Here is a 20,981-nt window from a genome sequence, read left to right on the forward strand (position 1 = left end):
TTCAGCTGATGGAATTTATGTTTATTACTGAAAAGACTGTACAGGTACAGTGAGCCTTCCATGTAACAGACTTCTCTCTCCATATAACCTGTGAAATGGGGGGGTTTCACATTTAATGGACTCTTGATATAATAGGACTTTCATAACTATATACTGTACAGTAGTTTGTTAGATGGAGGGTTTACATTTAATGGGCCCTTATTATAACTTACTTTCCTCTCCCTGTAGTCCGTTAAATAGAGAGGATAGTGACAGTTAGTAACACCTGCTACAGGATCCTTAACCAGCACTCAAACAAGGACCTTTGCATGAAATTTGAGCAAAATCAAAGTTATGACTTCTTGTGCCTAAACACTGGGTTATAAGTTTGGTGTTTTCGGGAAGACGAACCCCTTTTTTCTGTTAAGTGAAAACTAACATGTTTTAATGGTAAAGTTTGTCATTCTTGAGAAAATGTATATAAAGGTGATTTAAAACTTAAAGGCACAGCGTAACTTGACGTTAAATTACTGTACCAACATCTTCAAACAACAACTGACTCCTTCCATTTCCACCCTACAGCATTATCCTGTGTAATATTACACAGCTACTATAGTAATGAAATTGGTGGCAAAGATGTATAAATTTGCTTGTTAGTGAGAGACTCTGCACTCTTAGAGGGAGACCATTTAACGTTGATCTTTTCTTCAACAGGTCATTATCTGGACCAGAAACGACTGAAGCAAGGTCTATACCGCCATCCATGGGATGATATTTCCTATGTCATGCCAGAACATTACACTACTTAAATCATGATATTCCAAATTGCCTTCTTGGATTTTGTGGACACAGATTTGCTTTCTTTGGTATGAAGTGGTGCAAATTGTATAACAAAATATGCATATTACATAATTCAGAAGGACAACTTAATGATGAACCAGACCACAGTATTGTATAGTCTCGGTAAGTGTTTAAGCTTTTTGTTTATCGATCATGATACTGCACCTCAGACCTGGAGGCTGAATGTTCCCAATTGAATACAAATAATTAAGGCTTGTTGGTTATGTTTTTTAATGAAGAAAGATTCAGAACTAAATGCTTTTGTCATATACTCGGTAATTGTTAAACAATGTAATCCCCGAAAGGTTTTTAATAAGCGAGGATTATTTAACTGGGTACATGTATTCTGTAAACACTCGTGTAAGTACAGTACATATAGACAGAAGTTTAATTTAAATATTCTTTATAAAAACATCAGACCTTAGTATAATTTATAATTATATGGGGTTAATGCAGCAGATTTTTTACTGTTTTAAGTTTCTCTCGCAACATGTGTCATAGTACAGTAGTGTCCGTACTATAGTACAGTAGTTCTTTGTTTGATTTGTGTAATGTTTTAGCTTTTTGTCAGTTTTATGACTTACAATTATCATAAATTGCTGAATCCATGAATTATAGACAAGAAACATCAAATATGGAAGTTTCAGATAAGTTGCTGGAAGGAAAATTTTTAAGTAGAACATTGTAGATGTGTACAATATACTGTAGTACTGTAGATGTGGTTGGTAGTCTATTGTTGAAATAAAACTGTAAAAAATCCAAGGAGCATAACATTTTTATGTACTGTAAGTTCTTTTAAATAATCCATCTAAATTATGCACAAATAATTTTAAGTTATTGACTGGGATGTACCATCAGTGAATATCAAAATAAGCAACACTGAAGCTGATGGTTATTAACCTTATGGAACAACCAAAACTTTCTTATGTTTGTATATTTGAAAACTCTTGAAATAATATTGTTGTTGATATTATTTGAAGAATTGTTCACCAAACTTAAGAGTGACTTTGGTAAGTAGTTAGTGTTGCTTCAGTTTGTTCACAACTTCTTTTCTCTTTTAAATTTGCTTTGGTTTAAATACTTGGGTACAGTATTGGAAGCCGTATTTTAGTTTTTTAGTAATATGTATCGTGAATAATATATAATAACATGGATAGATAGTGTTCTCCCAGTGAATCCTGTGACAATATTGATGTTGCACACAAGTTAGTTAGATCTGCACTCAAATCCCTCCAGTCAGTGCTTTAGACAATTGTTTTGTCTTTCAAAAGAATTCCTATTAGATAAATGTAAGCAAGTTATCAAGAACAAAGAAAACAAAATTCCAGTTGGGTTCTGTGGTATACAACATGTAGTCTTTCAGTGACACAAGTGCATAATGTAATTATTATTATTATGTCTTGAGGAGTCATTGAAGGCCTCTTTGATGCCACTGAAAGTACAAGGTATTCAATCACAGAATTTGCTTTCACACCCAAAACAGTGATTGGTGAACTTAAGACTCTGAATGACCAGTTAATACTGCTTGTTGGTAGTATTATCTGCCCTTTAGCCTTGGTATATAATCATTTTTAAAGCTTAATAATTTATGGAATACAACTATGAACTGAAACCATGTCACTTTTTTTTAATACATACTATACAATGGGTGTAGAATTCAGGTTCTCATGTCATGTGGAACTCGTTTTAAAGGATTTTTCAAGGTGATTACACTCGAGTTTAAATTAAAGTCAGAGGGAACAAATCTTTGTTGTAGCTCGTTAACACGGCTCGGCTACTGGAAGTCACGTAGTAAACGCCTGTGAGTTGTCTCACACTCCCCAATGCTGCTATGGTGTAAATCTCTTACTGTGAATAAATTGCTTTTTTTGGTGCTGTATTCAATTGTTTTAGTTTTGTTATTAAAATTTTATCTGAGTACATTCCATATTTATATTGGTGTTATGGTTGTGTGGAGGAATTAATGTAATGTCAGGTAAAATAAAGCATTTTAGTTTTGTAGGGATATATGGTTTATTGTAACCTTGTATGTATTACTCTTGGCTAAAAGAAGCTCCGGAGCTCATGTGTTGAGCACAGATACACCGCTTGTTGAGGTATGTGTTACGAGTGGTTTTGTTTCCCCCCTTTTCTGGATAACAGACCAGTATTTAGGCTTGAATGCACACAAGTTGTTATATTGTGGCTTGCTGTACTGGTAGAGGGTGCTGTTATGTAATACTTTAGTTTTCACTGGTAACTGATTTTCACAGATGTAAAGGATCTATTGCAAAACAATTTCTTATTCATAAAAACCTGCTTTTAAAATTTTTGCACATGGGTCTGTTTATTTTTTCGAACATAAACGCACATGGTCCCATGAACTAGCGAGATTCGCACATAGCAGATGCGAGAAACGTCTGTTTTTTTACTTTATAGCTCCATAAGATAAAAATATACTTGGTCTGTTCACCGGAAGCTTGCAACTGAGGCCTAGGGTGAGATTGTAGCAAGGCAGCTGATTGGTTGGTGGATTTTCACCCAAAGAGCCACTACAGTTCTTAAGTATTTTTTCTATTTTATTTATATTCTCATAATTTAAGGGATAATAACTTTTCAATATTGATTTCCGCAATTGAGAAGCAAAAATTAACATGAAATGTACTCGTAATAAACATATAAAGAGAATACCAACACAAACAAATTTGGGACGTAAGCTCCTTCCTGCCATGTGACGTCACGCAGCGTAGTGGAGGATGATGCTCAAAATTTAGTAATCATCATTGTGTTCTCTTCAAGATGTTCACGAGCTAATTTCTGCTTCCCCAAGTGCGGAAATTGTCAGAGATCAACACGGAAAAGATATTATACTGCACCTTAAAATATCAGAATATATATACTGTACAGTATATATGAAAGATTAAATACTGAAGAATTACAGTGATTCTTCCAGTGTTTGTCCACCAACCCAATCAACTGCCTTGCTACTAACTAACCCTAGGCTTCGGTCATAAACTTCCAGTGAATAGATTACTGTACGTACTGTATAGTTTGTTGCATAAGCTAAAATTTTTCTCCTGTCTCCACATTTTTAAAAAAGAAAAAATAAATACTGGTATAATTTTGTGCAAGTACTGTATTGTAGTAACCACAAGATGTATCAAAAATATATCTATGAATTCACTCACTTCCTCCCTCTGTTATGTTATCTTCTGAAACCAGCATTTTTTTTATACCAGGAGCTAGGCATTTTTATTCTCAAGAGAAAGGTACAGTACAGTATATGGCAAATTGAAACATGGGTAAAAGTTCTTTATGGCAAGTATAGAAAATTGAATACAATTACAAATACAGTACCCCCCCCCCTCCCAGTTCCCGGATTTTTACTTCGCGGTTCTCGGTTATTCGCGGATGACACCCTTGATGTACCCTAGAATGTCTGTGGGTAGTTTAAAAGTTGCCGTCATTTTTGTGGCTGGGACAAGGAGCCATTCGTTCTAGAGACAATAATTTACTTTACCTGTTTTGTTAATATGTGTTTATGGACACGCACAAATAAATAATAATTGGAAAATCTTCGCAAATTTATTAAAAATGTGACCGTCTACCCTCAAGTCTGTGCTCTATTAATAAAGTACTGTAATAGAGTTTGGACTTGAGGGTAGACTCACATTTTTAATAAATTCGTTCGATTATTTGCGAGGAATTTCCAATTACAGTACAGCTCTATCCCAGACTTATGACCTACTTGACTTACGACCACCCGCACTTGCGACCTGCCTCGGTCGTACCAACATTTTGTAAAATTACGTATTTTCGAGTCCCAATGTCAGTGATTGCACTGTGTACTGACAAATTTTTTTTTTTTTTTAATTCACTCTAAAATGGCTGGCAAACCAAACTAATAAAGGAAAAATTACAAATGTAAAAAGTCCAAAAATATCCGAGCCAATAAACATTTTATATACAGTACAATAATACCTCGCTATAGGTTCAGCACAAGTTTACCTCAGACTTAATGAAAGAAATAGGAGTTACATTTCTGGTCAAAATTTCTCGCCAAATTATTAATTAAATACAGTTCCTAAATTTGGCTAACTGAAGTTAAAATAATCATTTAGATCAAAAGTATAGCTACTGTAGTGTGTGTGTGTGTGTGACAGTTACCCAAGATGGTTGAGGAAATTGTGTAGCAGAGGCTGACTGGGGTAGGGATTGCCTGCCTCTTCATCTAAGGATGGATGTGTAAAATATTGGTCTCTTAATTCATGAACAACGTACAGTATACCCGTATATATCTCGGGTACCAATGGCTTTATCCTTGAAAATTAACGGAAAATCTTCAACCAGTTTTTGAAAATGGCAAATTTGTTTTTCCTATTTCCTCCACAACAATGGAATAAGAAACCCTAAATAAGTTAAACCACTTTAATCCCTACGTGTGCAAATTTCAGGTACCAATGGCTTTCATCCCTGAAAAAAAAGGGAATTGCCCAACTTTTCAAATACAGTATGATTCTTCAGTTCCTACTACTGTACTGTAATGTACTACTACTATGAAAACTACTGTACTGTAATGTACTACTACTATGAGAACTGATTCCTGTAATTCTCTTAGACTACATTTGAAATACTGTAATTTAAAATGCCCTCATACTTGCCATAATTATAAATCCTGTTACCTGTACTGGCTTCAACTCGACAAAGGCCAACTCATAGGTCGAACTTCACTTTGTTTTAATTTTCTAATGAGCTTGATTTAAAACTTAATTCCCTGCTGTAAAGTCTACGATAACAGTAATGAGATACAGTAGTGTGTTAATATGATGTTGAAGATTCTACACAGATACCTCTCTCAAAATGATGAATAGGGAAACAAGTGCAGTCTATAGGTCGAAAATGGTGGTGACTGATAGTGAGAAAAATGATTTTTAATTCAATATAAACAAAACTACTGTACTGTCTAGTTAAGCAAACAAACTCTCATGTTAAAATCACTGGGGTCAGTACTTCAAGGGAGGTTCGACCACTAGTACAAGTAAACAGTAGATCTATAGGGCCTTGGCAGACACTAACAGTTGTCAATAAATCGGATAAAATCATTAAAGCAGCTCTTCAAAACACTGATAAAAATTCTTAGCAATGATTTAAAGCAACTTGCAAGTGAATTTCTTAAACATCCTTTAAAATTATAGTTTGTTGAACATAATTAATTAAGAGACTGCTAAAAAATAAGTCTGATTAGCTTCAAAATTCTTTTGTTATTAACAAAATAAATATATAATAGTCCTGGCTACAGAAAAAACTGTAGATGAAATCCTTGGATCTATATCTCTTATAGAATATTTTGTATGCAATATGCTGCCTAGTATACCAAGTACTATAGTGTCAAAGGGAGAGATACATGTAAGTACAATTTAATGAATATCATAAATAATCATGAGAATGTGAAGTAAAGAAATGAAAAAATCCTACGATGATGCCAGACAGGTCAAACAAGTGGCTGCCTGTTCATACTAACACTTCATAAAGGTTAGGATTAATAACAATAAAAACTTAAAGGAGGAGATACTGCAAGGTGTGTCCTGGCTTTAAAGGAGCATATAATGGTCTTGTGAAAGTGTTGTGGGGCATACAACCTGTGAGACGAGACCAGCGGGCAAGGAGCGGCCGGTGAGCGTGAGGAATAACTGTTGGGAGAGAAGACTCTCTCTTTTTAAGCTTATTAATATTCTTCTCCCAACAGCCTCTGATGTTCATTTGCATATGTGACCTATTGTCAGAAAGAGCTTTGTAGCCATCAAAGACCTGAGAGAGAGGATATGGTTGACTTCTTCTTGATTTAGGTTTGGTAGAATGGTGTGACTTGGATCTTGATCGTTTAGTTGCAGGAGGATTGAGAAGTGCATCCCCTGATATGGCTTGATCCCGGTAAACAGAAGACTGCAGGAAGCTTGGAACCTGGTTAGGTGTACAACAAAGGTACACGGTAGGAATCTGAACAATGAAGGCAGAGCCGTAAGATTCCTCTCCTAGTTTATATATCTCCTGTATCTGCTCAAAGGTAACCTCCCCATCCCCAATACCAGTAGGAGATATAGCATTAATAGTACTCTGAGAAGATTCTTTTGAGGATGAAAACATCACTATATTGTCTGGAAGGCTTCTCACAAAGGTGGTCATAACATTAACCAGCCCAGCCTGAAACAGATAAATTTTCTTAGAAACAACAACAGAGGATATGTAGCACAGTATACAGTACAGTACACAATTACAGGGAGTCATTAAAAAATATTTGAGAAAAACTTGCTTTGTTACTCAATATTTTTTTGTCCCTGCATACATTCCAAGATACTAACCAGTAAAAGGCAATTTGACGTGTGTGCATCCAGAATATCTCGAGTACTAGCTCCCGGTGACTGAGAAATAGCATGAGTCAGCCGATTATAGTAGGGTCGAGCAATAGGCGTGAGGCTATTCAAGAGCGAATGGCATCCCAGAGTAAGAAGGCCAATTAGTGCCCCCACGTGTTGACCCCACGGACGACTGCTGCTGGCAACAACTCCACCCAGACTGCTAACAACCGTCTCCCAAGTTCCTCGAGACCCAGGCTCTCTCGACACAACCTTCAAAGACGTGGAGAAACCTTCACACACTATCTCAATCAAACATATTAGAGTATGTCCTGATATCCTCCACATCCTCAAATACTGTACAATATTAGTCTACAATAAAACATGAATAATCTGCTTAAACTGGAAAGTCAATTGTAAATGATAAATGATTCTATAACTCTGCAATCTAGCTCATTCTTGACACTAGTTTATACTAACCTGGATTAAGACATTACACGCCAAGCTGCGAATTGTCTGAGTATCCTGTGGTGTCTTGCGTTCAATGATGATGCAGTAGACCAACACATTTATTATATCTCTCATCTGTGGGAGGATGATGATGTTTAGTGATGACTTAGTAATTCATTCCTCACAAAAATTTAAAATGACATTACTGTACCTGTAAAAATCATTAGTTGCTAAAAAGAAAGATACAGAAACTGAAGTATTCTACAGTGACATACTGTACTGTATAAACAGGCACACACATAAGAAGATCAGAAACATGCCTATACTGTACAGCACTGTACAATTTCAAATTATAATACCTGTACACATGTGCAAAAAAAAAATATGTTGGGCAAAAAGATTGATTTGTGTTTTAAGTCCAATACTGTACTGTGTACAACCATCAAGTAATATGAAAATTTGAAAGAAACAACAATTTTATTTACATAATTTTGAGGACCGAGGTACAGGTGGGGATTCAGGAGAAGTGCTCTTATTATCAAAAGAATTCTCCGTAAAATGCAAGGTTTCTGTCGAGCACGCTGAGCACCTCGTACAATTCCTCCTACAATAGGGCCCACTACAGAATTTATCCCAGGGGAAGTTGATACATCTTCACACATTATCTGAAAACATATGACATGAAACATGAGCCAGAGTTATTGTTTACAAAAAGGTTATCTTGCATAAATAATGACTGGAGGGTCAGGGCATGATGAAGAGATCACCTGGTATACTGTACATTCATTCATACTTTTGCAAAAAAAAAAAAAAATAAAAAAAAAATCCAAAAATGCAAACTGCATTTTGCAAATAAATACAATAATATTGAAAAAAAAGCACCAAAACTTTTGCAGAGTTTGCTTCCCATTCCCTTCTGTAACTAGATGTACAAGTGACCTAGACAGAAGGTTTACTATAATGAACACTACTGTACTCTGTCAGCTGATTAACCCTGTTGCTGGGAACACCACTTTTAATATTTTATTTGGGTAACATTAGACAATTTTATTCAGCAGTGGTTAGTAGACTATCTCCCCTAACCACTGGTATACAGGGTCTCCTCTGCTGAACAAAATATTAACAGTGGCATCCTTGGAAGGGTTTAATATCTCTCGGGGAATGACATAAGTACATCTTCACCCAATTATTAAATTCATGTGTTCAACAGAAATACTTAACATGTTGAAAACTTTATTTAATATTCACCTTAAAAAGATCATTGGATGGTCCAGCTATAACTGTGAATAACATCTGATAATACTGGTGGTGTTCTGGTGAGAGTGGCAGGGGAGCAGGCACAGACTCTCCCCCTCCTTCACCCTTCACCATTGTGTGACCACTGATGTAGGCCCACTCACCTGAAAGTTAGAATTTATTTATAGTTATATCTGTGTGGCAGAGCCATTAAACAGTGCTTCACAAACTAAGGTCAAAGTATGTTAACACAAGAATAGAGAATTTTATTCCTCACCTCTAACACACGGGCTGCCAGGCTGATGGAAGATGTCTCCACTGAGGGCTGTACTGGCTAAGTTTACAGTGGGATCATGTGGGATGTGAACACCAACCTCTGGTATTCCTTGCCACTCGACTGGCTCACTTCCCGTGTACCTGTAATTACAGTACGATAATTCAGGAAGGCAGCTTTAAATTTATTTTTTTTTTTTTTTTGTCACTATTGCATTGACTTACAGTAGTTATTATGTATTTTTTTTCTTTGGATCTGGCTACATGACTGCTTCTACTGTATCTGGAAAGGGATCTTATTTTACATAAATGCAAATATAATTCACATTTATTATTCATAACAATCTCATTGATATATACCATTAGGTACTTCCTCTACAGACACACACACACAACACATACTTTCTCTTTCTTTTTCATATAGACAAGCCAATACATACCCCATAATGGAAGTAATGTCCATCCATTTCAGAGCACGATTTACGTCATCTGGGGTGAGTTTGCGACGTTTACAATGCCTTAGGAACTGGCCACACACCTGATATAAATACATAAAATTATCAAAAGCTTTTGGTTGCAGGAGATAAAACGATAGTGAGGCTGATATCAGTATAACATCAAGTAACACCTTTTAAACAAAGCAACATCAATACAGGCTGTCCCCAACTTACAACAGGGATAAGTTCCTGGACCCATAGTTTAGGTTAGGTTAAAGCCCATACAAAACAACAATAATATCCCATACATAACAAATAATGTAAATAAAGTGATGTTAAACAATATATAATGATGAAAATAATGTAACAAATGGGAGTTTAATTACAACTTTTTGTGGTGAATGTATTGGGATCCCGTTCATAAATGCAGGTGTTGGTAAGTCGGACGGTCGTAACTCGGGGACTGCCTGTATTCATAATACATATCCAGTACTGTACATTCTGTTTGGTTGCACATTCATAGACCAATTGCCAATAATGGTAACACTCTTATGCTAGACTAACATCCTACCAGGGAAGTGGTGTTCTACACAAGTAACTGAACACCAAGATGTAGGGTCAGTACCTGTCTAGCCACCATGCATTATAAAAGAATTGTGTGCATGAACAATTATTACCATCATCCTTAAGTTATTCTACAAGTTTACCACAATATATTTGCTGTAATGAACACTTGATATATAAGACTAAAACAAATTATAAACAGCATGCAAAATATGAAACTCACATTCAAACTCTGGCGCAATCTGTAAGTGACATCAGCGGCAATAGCCCGAGCCATGTCTTGTGAGATGTCTGCCACACCTGCAGCCTCACCCCATGTTATGACACTTTCCACCGCCACTTGTGCACACCGTTTCTCTTCATTCTGATGTAAAAATGATGATCTATAACTCGTGCAGTAGCTTATTCAGAGATTTATTGTCATATTTGACTTTCATATTCAGAATGAGAATAGTCTTTACCACCACCACAACTGTATTGTAATACAGTATATGCTACAGAAAAAGAAATACTGTACTCTATAACAATTTAAACAATCATCTTACATCTAGGGAATTATTTTTTAACTGGTACTAAGTGCTGGTATTACAGGATGGAAGACAGACCCACATAAAAGTTACTGCCAGACAACAATGAGGTTACTCCTTATGTTGGCTATGCTGCTGTAGAATAAGGGATATGATCCACATCTTCCCTAGGGCACCTATTTAAGTAAAGTTCTCTAAATTTTAATAAATGCATTAATGTCACAATCTAACAATTGACATTTTAAAAAAGCTTGAAAAGACCTTACATGATTGTTCTTTTTTGTTTTTGCATTACTGCACTGTACTCTTAACCTTGTTATTTGTGGATCTGACTGTACAGTACATGAGAGGTATCTAGAACTATACAAGTACAGTATTGTACTGTATTTTACCACAAAACTTAAGTACGCTCCATCTTGAAGTTTCCCGAAGCAAATTGTGCATCTGACGCATATTCGGCCAATTGAGAATGTCTAATGTCACCTTTAAAATTATATTCTTTCTCTGTTTCTTGATATGCGATGTACTTACTATTACTTTTACTTTTATTCTCTTCAGCACTGATCGGCTCGCTAGCCACTTGGGCTCAACTAATAAGAACTTACAGAATATGACAAATTTTACTCAATAAATGTATATACTGTACATCTATTACCCAAAAAAACCTCTGCATACAAAATGCAGCAAAAGTGATAAATTTAATGATGTTTTACAAACCACTCCATATTTACCGAGATTTACATTGTAAGAATTGACCCGATCATGTCTGCTAATATCCACATCAAGAAATAGATTGTTAACTAATTCTCCATTTGAAAGAATCAATGTGTCTCCATATCAAATAATGCGCAGTCAATATAAAACTACATTATAATACTGTACTTACCAGTAGCCTAAAATACCAACGGGAAAAAAATATCCCGTAAACCATTGTTTCTTTAACTTTACCATTAAATTAATACTTCTTAAATATCAAACAACATCAACATACTATCCTTTTTAACTCACCCGACTGTCATTGCGATCAACCATACCAGAGAAATACCAGAGAACAAGATATTAGTGACCTTTAACAGCCACACACACTAACACTCAGGACCACAACAAACAGCGTGATGCACTCCTTCATCACGGCTATCCGGATTGACTTCATTGTTATCCGGATTTTACCTTCCTCTACCTTATTTATTGACCAAACGCACTAATATCTTACCTGTAATCACGAATAATAATAATAATAATAATGATATTCCATGTTTTTTACAATGTAATCTCCAACCTCTCTATATCGATACCTTCCCCACTTAACTATCTTAATACAAAATTAAGCTGCAAATTTATGTGCCATTCTTTTTCAGTGACTGATGCCCTATTGTCAACTACTACTACTCCTAATAATAATAATAGTAATGATTATTCGGCAAAATTGTCACAAAATACAGCCAAAATTTCGTTTAATATCTGAGAGACACTTATAAATACGAGTTGTAATCCAACCCATTTCGTCACCAATATCAAACCTGTTTCGTCACTACTAAGTCGCTGGTATTATTGACAACTTGTAAGTTAGTATTTTACACAAATGGAAATTACATGTGTATACAGACGACTCAAGAATTAGTTTTATTATTATACTGTACATGAATATTAATTGTTTAATCAAGAAACGATTACAATATTGGTAAATAAACAAAATACTTTTGTACAAAACTGTACCTTTAATGGTGCTGATCAGTAGTTTTATTATGTAATAGTTATGGTGTAGTTAAAGAGGATATTTAGATGGCTTGCATGTTAGAGTCTGAGCCTCAAGCTGGGCTGTGGTCCACTTTTTCATTTTGTGGGAGGTCAAGTCTGAGTTGAGCTGTGACTAGATACTTTATTGTACCAGAACACCTGCTCTGTGGTCTCTAACTTGCACATGGGTGTCCATCCTTCATGACTCGTAAGATCCTGAGGTTTGGAGTTTAATTCCTGAATGAATACTTGCTGGCCACAAAGGCGACGGCCACTCTCATCATCAAAGTTTTATAGCCATTTTCTACACTTATGTGTTAGCTGGATAATCTTAGTAGGCTCTGAGTCAGACGGTAAATAGATGCAGATACTGTACAATACAATATTCTTTTGAACAGAGTAATGTCCCACAACACTGGTGAGCTCGTTCAGTATACTGCGATCTCATCACTCACTCAGTAATGTCTGGTGGTTATAAACATATAAATGTAGTTACAAAAAACACAAAGATGTCATCATATTTATTGCCACTAAAGTTGACACAGGAAGTGTAATTTGGTTTTAAGATATACAGTTCTAGACATTGTACACTTTTATATTCATTTGTCATGTATATCCATAAATAATGGGGCAAGTTAATTGGAACAGTAAGCAAATTCTATTAATTTGTAAGACATCTGTCTGGCATACCTAAACAATTGACAATCTTTGTAGAAATACTACTACTAACAGTCATGAATCATTCAAGAGGAATATCTTCATTGGACCTTGGTGGAATAAATATAATACATACACAAGAAGAACTAATTTGTACAAGTGAGAAAAAATGTAAAAAGAACTCAAACAGTAAATGACTTTATTTTCCAATTGTAAATTAAATACCTGGATACTGTACAGTATACAATACTTTAAACACATGGACACAGCCTACTTTTAAAAATTACATTTGGTGGAAGGGAAAGCAACTCAGACCCCTACATGTATAAAGATATCAGTAATCTTATTGGTAAGGCTATGTACTGTACCTGCAAGTACAAAATCTTAAATTTACTCCAAACATTACAATTCCTTAATCAGGTTTGTGGGAGAAATCCTCCACATATACTGGGAATCATTACAGAAAAAAATGAGGACTGATCCTATAATCTTATTTTCTGATAGCCTCTGGCCAGGCAGCTTGTAACACAGGCAGCCCTAATTATGTAAACCAGGGGGACTTATTAACCCATCATCCTTCCATCCTCATTACACACATTATCTCTAACATGAAGGAAATCAGATATAATTTGACCTTTTAAGCTCTATCTGACAAATTATGTCCACAAACCCAACACTCATTTCTCAGGCAGTCTTTCTGGAACTGAATCTCTTAGGCATTTCACAGTGCCTAAATAAAACACATGCCTGTCTATCTTTTCTTATGGAACAAACTCAATGTGCAGTAGACATAATACCGTAGATTCAGTTTGGGAACTATGGAACCTCACGCACACTAGGGTAGGTCGGTAAAGTCAATATGAAATGATACATATAAGATGTTATATCTCTCTTACTTAAATCATCACACCAATACCGGTAATTTCTGCTTACAATCTCTGATGTGTTGTAAAGGGCTGGCTGGATGCTTAGCTTTTTGTAGTAAATAAGAATGCCAGGGTTAAGTTTTAGAGTCTAGAAGAACTTTACTGCTATCAAGAACAATTCGTCTAGAATCTAGCTAGACCATTTGTTCTTGATAGCAGTCAGCCTTAGAGTGGAGTGTGCTGATTGGTCAGACACGGATCTAAAAGACCTGCTGTCTCTAGAAGATAACTGTTACACCCTATCTTCCATGTTTTGAAGGTAATACAGTAGGTGTGAAGGGGAAGGAAGGATATTTCGTTTTAGCAAATGTGTCAACAAATCTACCTGGGTGACATACTGAAGGTTGTATGAGGACCAAAAATCCCCCAATAAGCAGCCTGTATTAAGAGAACATCAACTGGCTGTGGGTATAATGCAAGAAAAAAAGGCTTCACTAACAATACCCCAACTTGTACATTGACTGAGAAACAGTTAGTGTGCCATACAAGCTGCTCACTAAGGATAGTAACAAACAGACACTAATTTTACATGCACAGGAAAACAAATCAGTGTGTGGTGTATAACCCTTGGCAGGAGAACACTGAAAAAGCATTACAATACAGTAGAGTACGTACTCCACAATCTCTTGAATGTGATGCATAGTAGGAGTTAAAATATATCTAAACCACTTTGTATCCTTTAAAAATAAGATACTGAATATACAGCATCTGACTTCACAATGCACAAAAACAGTAAAATTGCCCAAAATACAGCTCTATACTGTAAAGTAAAATTAAAAAGAGCTAAGTGGGGGGAAATGGTACATAAATTATTTATGCGAACATGAAATAATTCTACCACTGACAAAATATCCCACGAGCATTAATTTTGTACTTGAATTATAGATCTACATGTCAGAAACACTCCACTTGTATGCTTCTTCATCAAGAGCTTTCCTACTGTTCTGACGTTCAAACCATTGTTTTTCAAAACCATTTGATCTGTCTACTCCATCCCACCTGTAGCCTGGTCGAATATTGAGTCTGTTTGGAGGAAATGAACCTTTATATATTGGTTTAACTGGCTCATTACTTGACTTAACATCTTTCTGCATAATATAATCCAGCATAGGATCCTCTTTTCGAGCTACAACTTTTAACCGATCATTCATGTCTATATCATCAGCAGTTCTAGCAAAGGCTTTACCCATCTCATGCATGTCATCAGCTACCTTCTGTTGGTATTCCTGCACTTGCTTCATGCCGTGTTTCCACTGTTTGTGCTTTTCCTCAGCTTGACGCTGCAACACTGCTTCCCTTTCCTTCCTGGCAAGATCTTCTGGAGTATCTTTCTTCAGCTGACCGCGCTTCCTTGCCAGGAGATACTCCTGGGTGGTCATTTTCCGCTGTAGAGGCTGTCTATTATCTTTCTGTGGGTGAATATGCGAGTCATTCATTTTCTTTCTGGGAGGAGAAGAGTCAGAATCATTTCTTTGTCTCCTGGGAGGGGAAGTATCAGAATCGTTTCTACTTCTTCGGGGAGGAGAGGAATCAGAATCATTCCTCTTTCTTCTGAGAGGAGAGGATTGAGAATCATTTTTTTTCTTTCTCGGTGGTGAGGAATCAGAATCCATCCTCTTTCTCCTAGGAGGTGAGGGACGACAATCATTTCTTTTTCTTGTGGGCGGTGAAGAATCTGATTCATTCCTCCTCCTAAGGGGTGAAGAGTCAGAATCAAGTCTTTTTCTCCTAGGAGTTGAAGCATCTGAATCACTCCTTTTTCCCTGTGGAGTTGAGGCATCAGAATCATTTCTCTTCTTCCTGGGTGGAGAGGAATCAGATTCACTTTTCTCCATTCCAAGAGAGGAATCAGAATCATTCCTTTTCCTCCTGAATAGCAATGACTGAGAATCTTTCCCCTTTCTTGTGGGTGAAGTGTCTGAATTATGTCTTCTCCTTGGAGGTGAATTACTTGAATCTTGTCTTCTTTTTCTTGTGGGTGAAATACGTGAATCTGGTCTCATTTTTCTCGAAGATGAAGCATCTGAATCATGTTGTTGTATCCTCGAGGGAGAAATGTCTGAACTGTACTTTTTTCTGCCTGGAGATGTCGGACCTGTATCATGCCTTCTACCCGGAGGTGAGGCGTCCATATCACGTCTTCTTCCAGGAGGCGGCGTGTCAGAAACGTGTATTTTTCTTGGTGGTGAATTTGAATCTAATCTTTTTCTGCCTGGAGGTAAATAATTAGGCACGTGTCTTTTTCTGCTTGGTGAGAGATCTGGGGAATTGGCACCTTGCTTATCATCAGCACTTCCTGACAGAGATGAATCTGAATCATGTCTCATTTTCTTTGATGGAGACATTTTGATATCCAAATTCTGAGCTGACTGAAGTGATTCATCGAAATTCTGAGTCTTTTGTTTCACAGGAGGGGATCTGGAATTACTTAATCTGCTCCGCGGTCGAGAGCCAGAGTTACGTTTTAAAGTACGAGGTGGTGACCCAGAGTCGTGTCTTCTCGATGGTGGGGACTCTGAGTCATGTCTTGCCCTTATTGGTGGAGGAGATGCAGAGTCATGTCTTGCTCTTAATGGTGGAGGTGAGGCAGAGTCATGTCTTGCCATCATTGGTGGAGATCCAGAGTCATATCTTTTCTTCCTTGGTGGAGATCCAGAGTCATGTCTTTTCTTCCTTGGTGGAGATCCAGAGTCATGTCTTGATCTGTGTGGAGGAGAATTCCTCACGTTTCGTCTTTGGTGATGCAGCTCCAGCCAATCAGAGTCATCATCCTCCTTACCCTCCTTGTCACTTACCTTCTTCCACCTTTTATTTCCTTTAAATTCTTCCATTGCTTTAATTTTTTCATCTTCATAAGTGACTTCAGCTATTGTTGGGTTATCGTCATCATCTGTGTATCCGTAAGGCACGGTTTTCAGGTCAAGAGAATCTTCAATGATGCGCACTCTGTAATGTACAACAAGCAGTAATTAATGACCTATTTTACTGGGCAAGTTTTTATCCCTAACAACAATTAATTCAAGTTTTTATGAAATCTACAATCAATTTAGAACCCACATTAAATTATGTATGGAATCTTTGCAGTTTACATTTCATATAGTACTGCATTCAATGAACTATCTGAAACTCCTGTTTTATGAATACTGTAAATTAATATTCATTGCCATGTCACCAGTTGGGAACAAAACGTGGAGATGATAAGATGGCAGGTTTTATTTTACAAACTGTTAACCCCTTCAGGGGATGCCAATTTTAAAATTTTATTTGTCTAACACCAGATGATTTTATTCAGCACTAAGACCAGCATATACAAAGGGTTAATTTCTCTGAGCAGTAATAAGCAGTGTACAGGATGCTGTTATACATACAGTACTGCTAACAGTGAAGGAATTAACAGAGGACTGCATAAGAGCAGAGAAAGGGGAAGATTGAAGTATGAAATGTGAGACTGAATCTTGAAATCCCATTTAATGGCAGAGTCCTCCATGAAAGACCAATACAAAAAGTGGAGGCTCATGGAATTGAAGGAGATATTCTAAACTGGATTAAGGCGTGGTTAGGGATAGGAAACAGCGAGTAATCATAAATGGCACTAAATCCGATTGGGGTAACGTCACTAGTGGAGTGCCCCAAGGATCAGTACTTGGACCATTACTATTTATTATATACAGTACACAAATATACGTAGGTGTAGACATCAACATAAGTAAATTTGCCGATGACACTAAAATAGGGAGTGTAATTAAATTTGAAGTGGACTCCGCCAAACTTCAGGAAGATCTAAAAAAAATTTTGAATGGTCTGATAAATGGCAGATGAAATTTAATTTGGACAAATGTAAAGTACTTAGTCTAGATGTAAACTAAAACTAGATACCAGATGAACAACAATGTTATTGAGAAATCCGACTGAGAAAGATTTAGGAGTAATGATAAGTAGAAATATTAAAACAAGACAACAATGTGTACTTGCTCGAAACAAGGCTAACAAAGTCCTTGGGTTCATACAAAGGAGTGTTAGTTACAAGAGTAGCAAGGTTATCCTAAAACTATATCTTGCGCTTGTGAGACCTCACTTGGATTACGCAGTTCAGTTTTACAGAATGGATATAAAATCCCTAGAAAGAATTCAAGAGGAGGATGACAAGACTAATCCTGGGCATTAGGAACCTTGAGTACAGAGACAGGTTAAAGCATCTTAATTTGCACTCCCTCGAGACACGTAGAGTAAGGGGCGATATGATAAAGGTGTATAAATGGAAGTCAGGGCTAAACAAAGTGATATAACAAAGGTACTCAAACTATCCAACCAGGAGCGAACTGGTAGCAATGGTTTTAAATTAGACAAATTTAGATTAAGGCGCGAGATGGGTAAACATTGATTTGGAAATAGATTAGTGGATGAGTGGAACAAGTTACCAAACAAGTTACCATTAACTCATACGCTGGGTAATTTCAAACATAGGTTAGATGGATATATGAACGCTAGGGGTTAGGTGTAAACGGGGCTGCCTAGTATGGGCCAATAGGCCCACTGCAGTTTTCTCCATTCTTATGTTCTTAGTTGGTATGCTTGCTAATCCTGGTGACACAGCAGCCTTATCACATCTGGATACAACAATGAAGTGTTGCCAAAACAAATACCATGCCAGCCATAACTGGACCTCTCAATTCTTAAAGAGAGAGGGTACCATCCTCATCGTTTTTGGTTATTTTCCACGCTTGCATGAGTCAGCCATATAACATACTGTATACAAGACTATTATACCCTGTACTCATTAAGCGAGGGTTTTACTTTTTATATATGAATCTTCATTTAACAAGGGTTTAGTATGGTACAGTACTACTGTACTGTATATGCCTCTACAAAAGAAAAGAAACATACAATATATTTACCCTTTGCTATGACCTGGAAGTTTATCCTTTTTTTTCTTTTTCTTTTTCTTTTTTTCTGGATCATTACCACTGAGATACTTCTTCAGATATTCCTTTTGACTCAGTGGTGCAGCCATCTGTGAGAAGAAAGAAAACATATTAAGAAATGGAATAATTATTGACACAAAAAGATCTTCCTACTGATCAACCCAGCCCACTTAAAAGTATACTGTATAGGTATTTTTACGTTTACACACCGCACATTCCTACCACTAATCTATTATCATATTCGAATAAGACGTCTAATTATAAGATAATTTTCATCTATTACATTACCGGTGGAAATGCATAATAACGGAGAAAGTGTATCCAAAATTTTCTCTATTTTCTTCCATTAATCTTGCGCCATTATCGCCTGCCTCACCTCTCACACTTGTTTGTCTCCTTCATAAATCATCACGCGCTTGCGTTCCCATACATGTCACGCGACCAATCAAAAGCCTTTTTTTTTGCAACAATTAAAATGATTTGTGGTTTGTTTCACAGTATTTTTTACCCAATCAAAATCGATTTTTATTTTGGGTCTCTCATATTTCCAAATTCATATTCGTTTCCACCGTGGAAGTCTGTGATGGGTGTCACTTAAATTATATGGAGCTGATTGCGAGTTTTTGGGAAAAAAACGAAGAAACTATAGCATTTTTTCGATCGCATGGTGTTCCTCAGTAAAGTGTCATAAGTGCAAGACTGAAAGTAAATACTGTATCGCAAAGACCAACATATGTGGCATTGTATAAGAATCTCAGAATCCAACGACGAACAAGAACCAGGCCAATAAGGTAAGAAATAGGTGATTCCATCAAATGGTGAGAGTCAGTTAGGTTAGGTTTGGTTAACAGTTTGTTTTTCTAGTGTTTCTTGGTGTATTTTTTATTCGCTTAGCCATTATTTTTTTCGGAAAACGTCCAACGGAAAAAAAAATCGATAAAAAAAACGGGTAATTTCCGTCAGAAATGAAGGTCATATTCGGTCTAAACACATACAAATACAGTAGAAAAATATATTTTTGACTTTCTAACAGTGCAGTGTGGCAGTGCAAATTTACCAGTATATATATCAAAGGACTGATTCTAATATCCTATTTAAAGGTGAGCCCATAACTAGGTAGCTCACACTACTGATTGCCATTATTTTTTTTTATTTTTATAATACCGATTATGAAGGGCGTAAGCCTATAGGGCACCTCTACCGACCACCAAGCAGAGATTCTGAAGTGACCAACATCTTCACTCTGAAGTAGTGTATTTTAAGGTGTAAAATAAGTGTTGATGACGAGATACCAGACACCATCACAGTCCTCCCCAATCAAACATAACCAAACAACCACCTTAACTTTCTGAAGACATTAAAAATGTAACATTATGGTTGATATACCAGACACCATCACAGTCGTCCTCCACCAAACATAACCACAAATAATCATCTTAATTTTATAAAGACCTTAAAAGTAGCATTTTGGTTTATCAATTTACACCTAAATATCTTGATCGAATTTGAGAACAAGATCAATATAGCCTATAAGCCCCTGGCCCTCACCTCGCTGGCCACACTCTTGTTTACATCTCACCTCAGCAGCTTCCGTTTCTATCCAGCAGGAAGCTTTCAAGAGGTCCTCCTGAACCACGAAAAAAGACAAAAGTAACAAATCACTTTAATTATCCTTAATATTCATATCTTAGGGTTATATTTATTGCCAATATATATAATTGGAAGTTTAATATAAAATATTAAGCATTATATTATGGATTTAAAGGAATAAAAACAAATTTAAACTGTAATTTGTATATACTTTACTTAGTTTATTCTCTTGGCCATATATATGCTTGTATGCTTTATCTTAGTGATTATCTAAAGTATAAATATGGATTTTAAACGTAAATATACCTACATAATTAATAAGTGTATCCACAAATATAAACAATAAAGTGTTTAATCATTCTTATTAATTTAGCTAGTTTTCGGATTTCAAGAGATTCGAAGTTTTTTTTACCAGGTGATATAAGAAATTATTACTTTATCTTTATTTTACTTTTAAACCCTGGCGCCTAGAGTTTTAATCACCCTCCTCCCGTCTTTCAGGAAGAGTCTG

General features: G+C 36.3%; 3 protein-coding genes across 8 annotated transcripts in view; 1 reads left to right on the forward strand and 2 right to left on the reverse strand.

Moving 5' to 3' along the window:
- The window catches only part of LOC121853184 (ATP-citrate synthase-like), a 40,014-nt gene extending 37,190 nt beyond the window's left edge, over positions 1-2,824 (forward strand). For all 5 annotated transcript variants that reach the window (XM_042347156.1, XM_042347159.1, XM_042347158.1 and 2 more), the window contains one exon: positions 694-2,824. In XM_042347156.1, coding sequence (XP_042203090.1) covers positions 694-788 — 95 coding nt within the window. In that variant the 3' untranslated portion in view covers positions 789-2,824. The remainder of the gene's footprint in view (positions 1-693) is intronic.
- On the reverse strand, positions 1-11,787 carry LOC121853185 (TAF6-like RNA polymerase II p300/CBP-associated factor-associated factor 65 kDa subunit 6L). Its single transcript, XM_042347162.1, has 9 exons — positions 11,647-11,787; positions 10,335-10,475; positions 9,551-9,648; positions 9,115-9,254; positions 8,850-9,001; positions 8,087-8,266; positions 7,632-7,736; positions 7,158-7,424; positions 1-6,999 (listed from the first exon to the last, which is right to left on the reverse strand). The coding sequence occupies exons 1-9, from the start codon at positions 11,668-11,670 to the stop codon at positions 6,355-6,357; spliced, it is 1,752 nt and encodes a 583-aa protein (XP_042203096.1). The 5' UTR covers positions 11,671-11,787; the 3' UTR covers positions 1-6,354.
- A 1,096-nt stretch (positions 11,788-12,883) lies between these two features.
- LOC121853149 (BUD13 homolog) lies at positions 12,884-20,502 on the reverse strand. 2 transcript variants are annotated; one of them, XM_042347096.1, is made up of 3 exons: positions 20,460-20,502; positions 18,854-18,969; positions 12,884-16,904 (listed from the first exon to the last, which is right to left on the reverse strand). In XM_042347096.1, exons 2-3 carry the CDS (start codon positions 18,967-18,969, stop codon positions 14,846-14,848), a joined length of 2,175 nt encoding a protein of 724 aa, XP_042203030.1. In that variant the 5' UTR covers positions 20,460-20,502; the 3' UTR covers positions 12,884-14,845. The 2 variants fall into 2 exon arrangements, with proteins under 2 accessions (XP_042203030.1, XP_042203029.1); XM_042347095.1 differs by having other exon boundaries at positions 20,429-20,485.
- Positions 20,503-20,981: the final 479 nt, after the last annotated feature.

The sequence above is a fragment of the Homarus americanus genome, unplaced genomic scaffold (genome assembly GCF_018991925.1).
Source record: "Homarus americanus isolate GMGI-L3 unplaced genomic scaffold, GMGI_Hamer_2.0 scaffold32871, whole genome shotgun sequence".
Taxonomy (NCBI): Eukaryota; Metazoa; Arthropoda; class Malacostraca; order Decapoda; family Nephropidae; genus Homarus; species Homarus americanus.

Bases quoted from the DNA above. Each gene is read 5' to 3' on its own strand.
- LOC121853185 (XM_042347162.1), bottom strand. From the start codon at position 11,670: ATGGTTGATCGCAATGACAGTCGG. The intron at 9,649-10,334 runs GTGAGTTTCATA...TATTTATATCAG, and splicing joins GATTGCGCCAGAGTTTGAAT to GTGTGTGGCCAGTTCCTAAG. The intron at 7,737-8,086 runs GTAAATAAAATT...ATCCTCCCACAG, and splicing joins ACCTCGGTCCTCAAAATTAT to ATGAGAGATATAATAAATGT.
- LOC121853149 (XM_042347096.1), bottom strand. From the start codon at position 18,969: ATGGCTGCACCACTGAGTCAAAAGGAATATCTGAAGAAGTATCTCAGT. The intron at 16,905-18,853 runs GTAAATATATTG...TGTACATTACAG, and splicing joins CTTCCAGGTCATAGCAAAGG to AGTGCGCATCATTGAAGATT.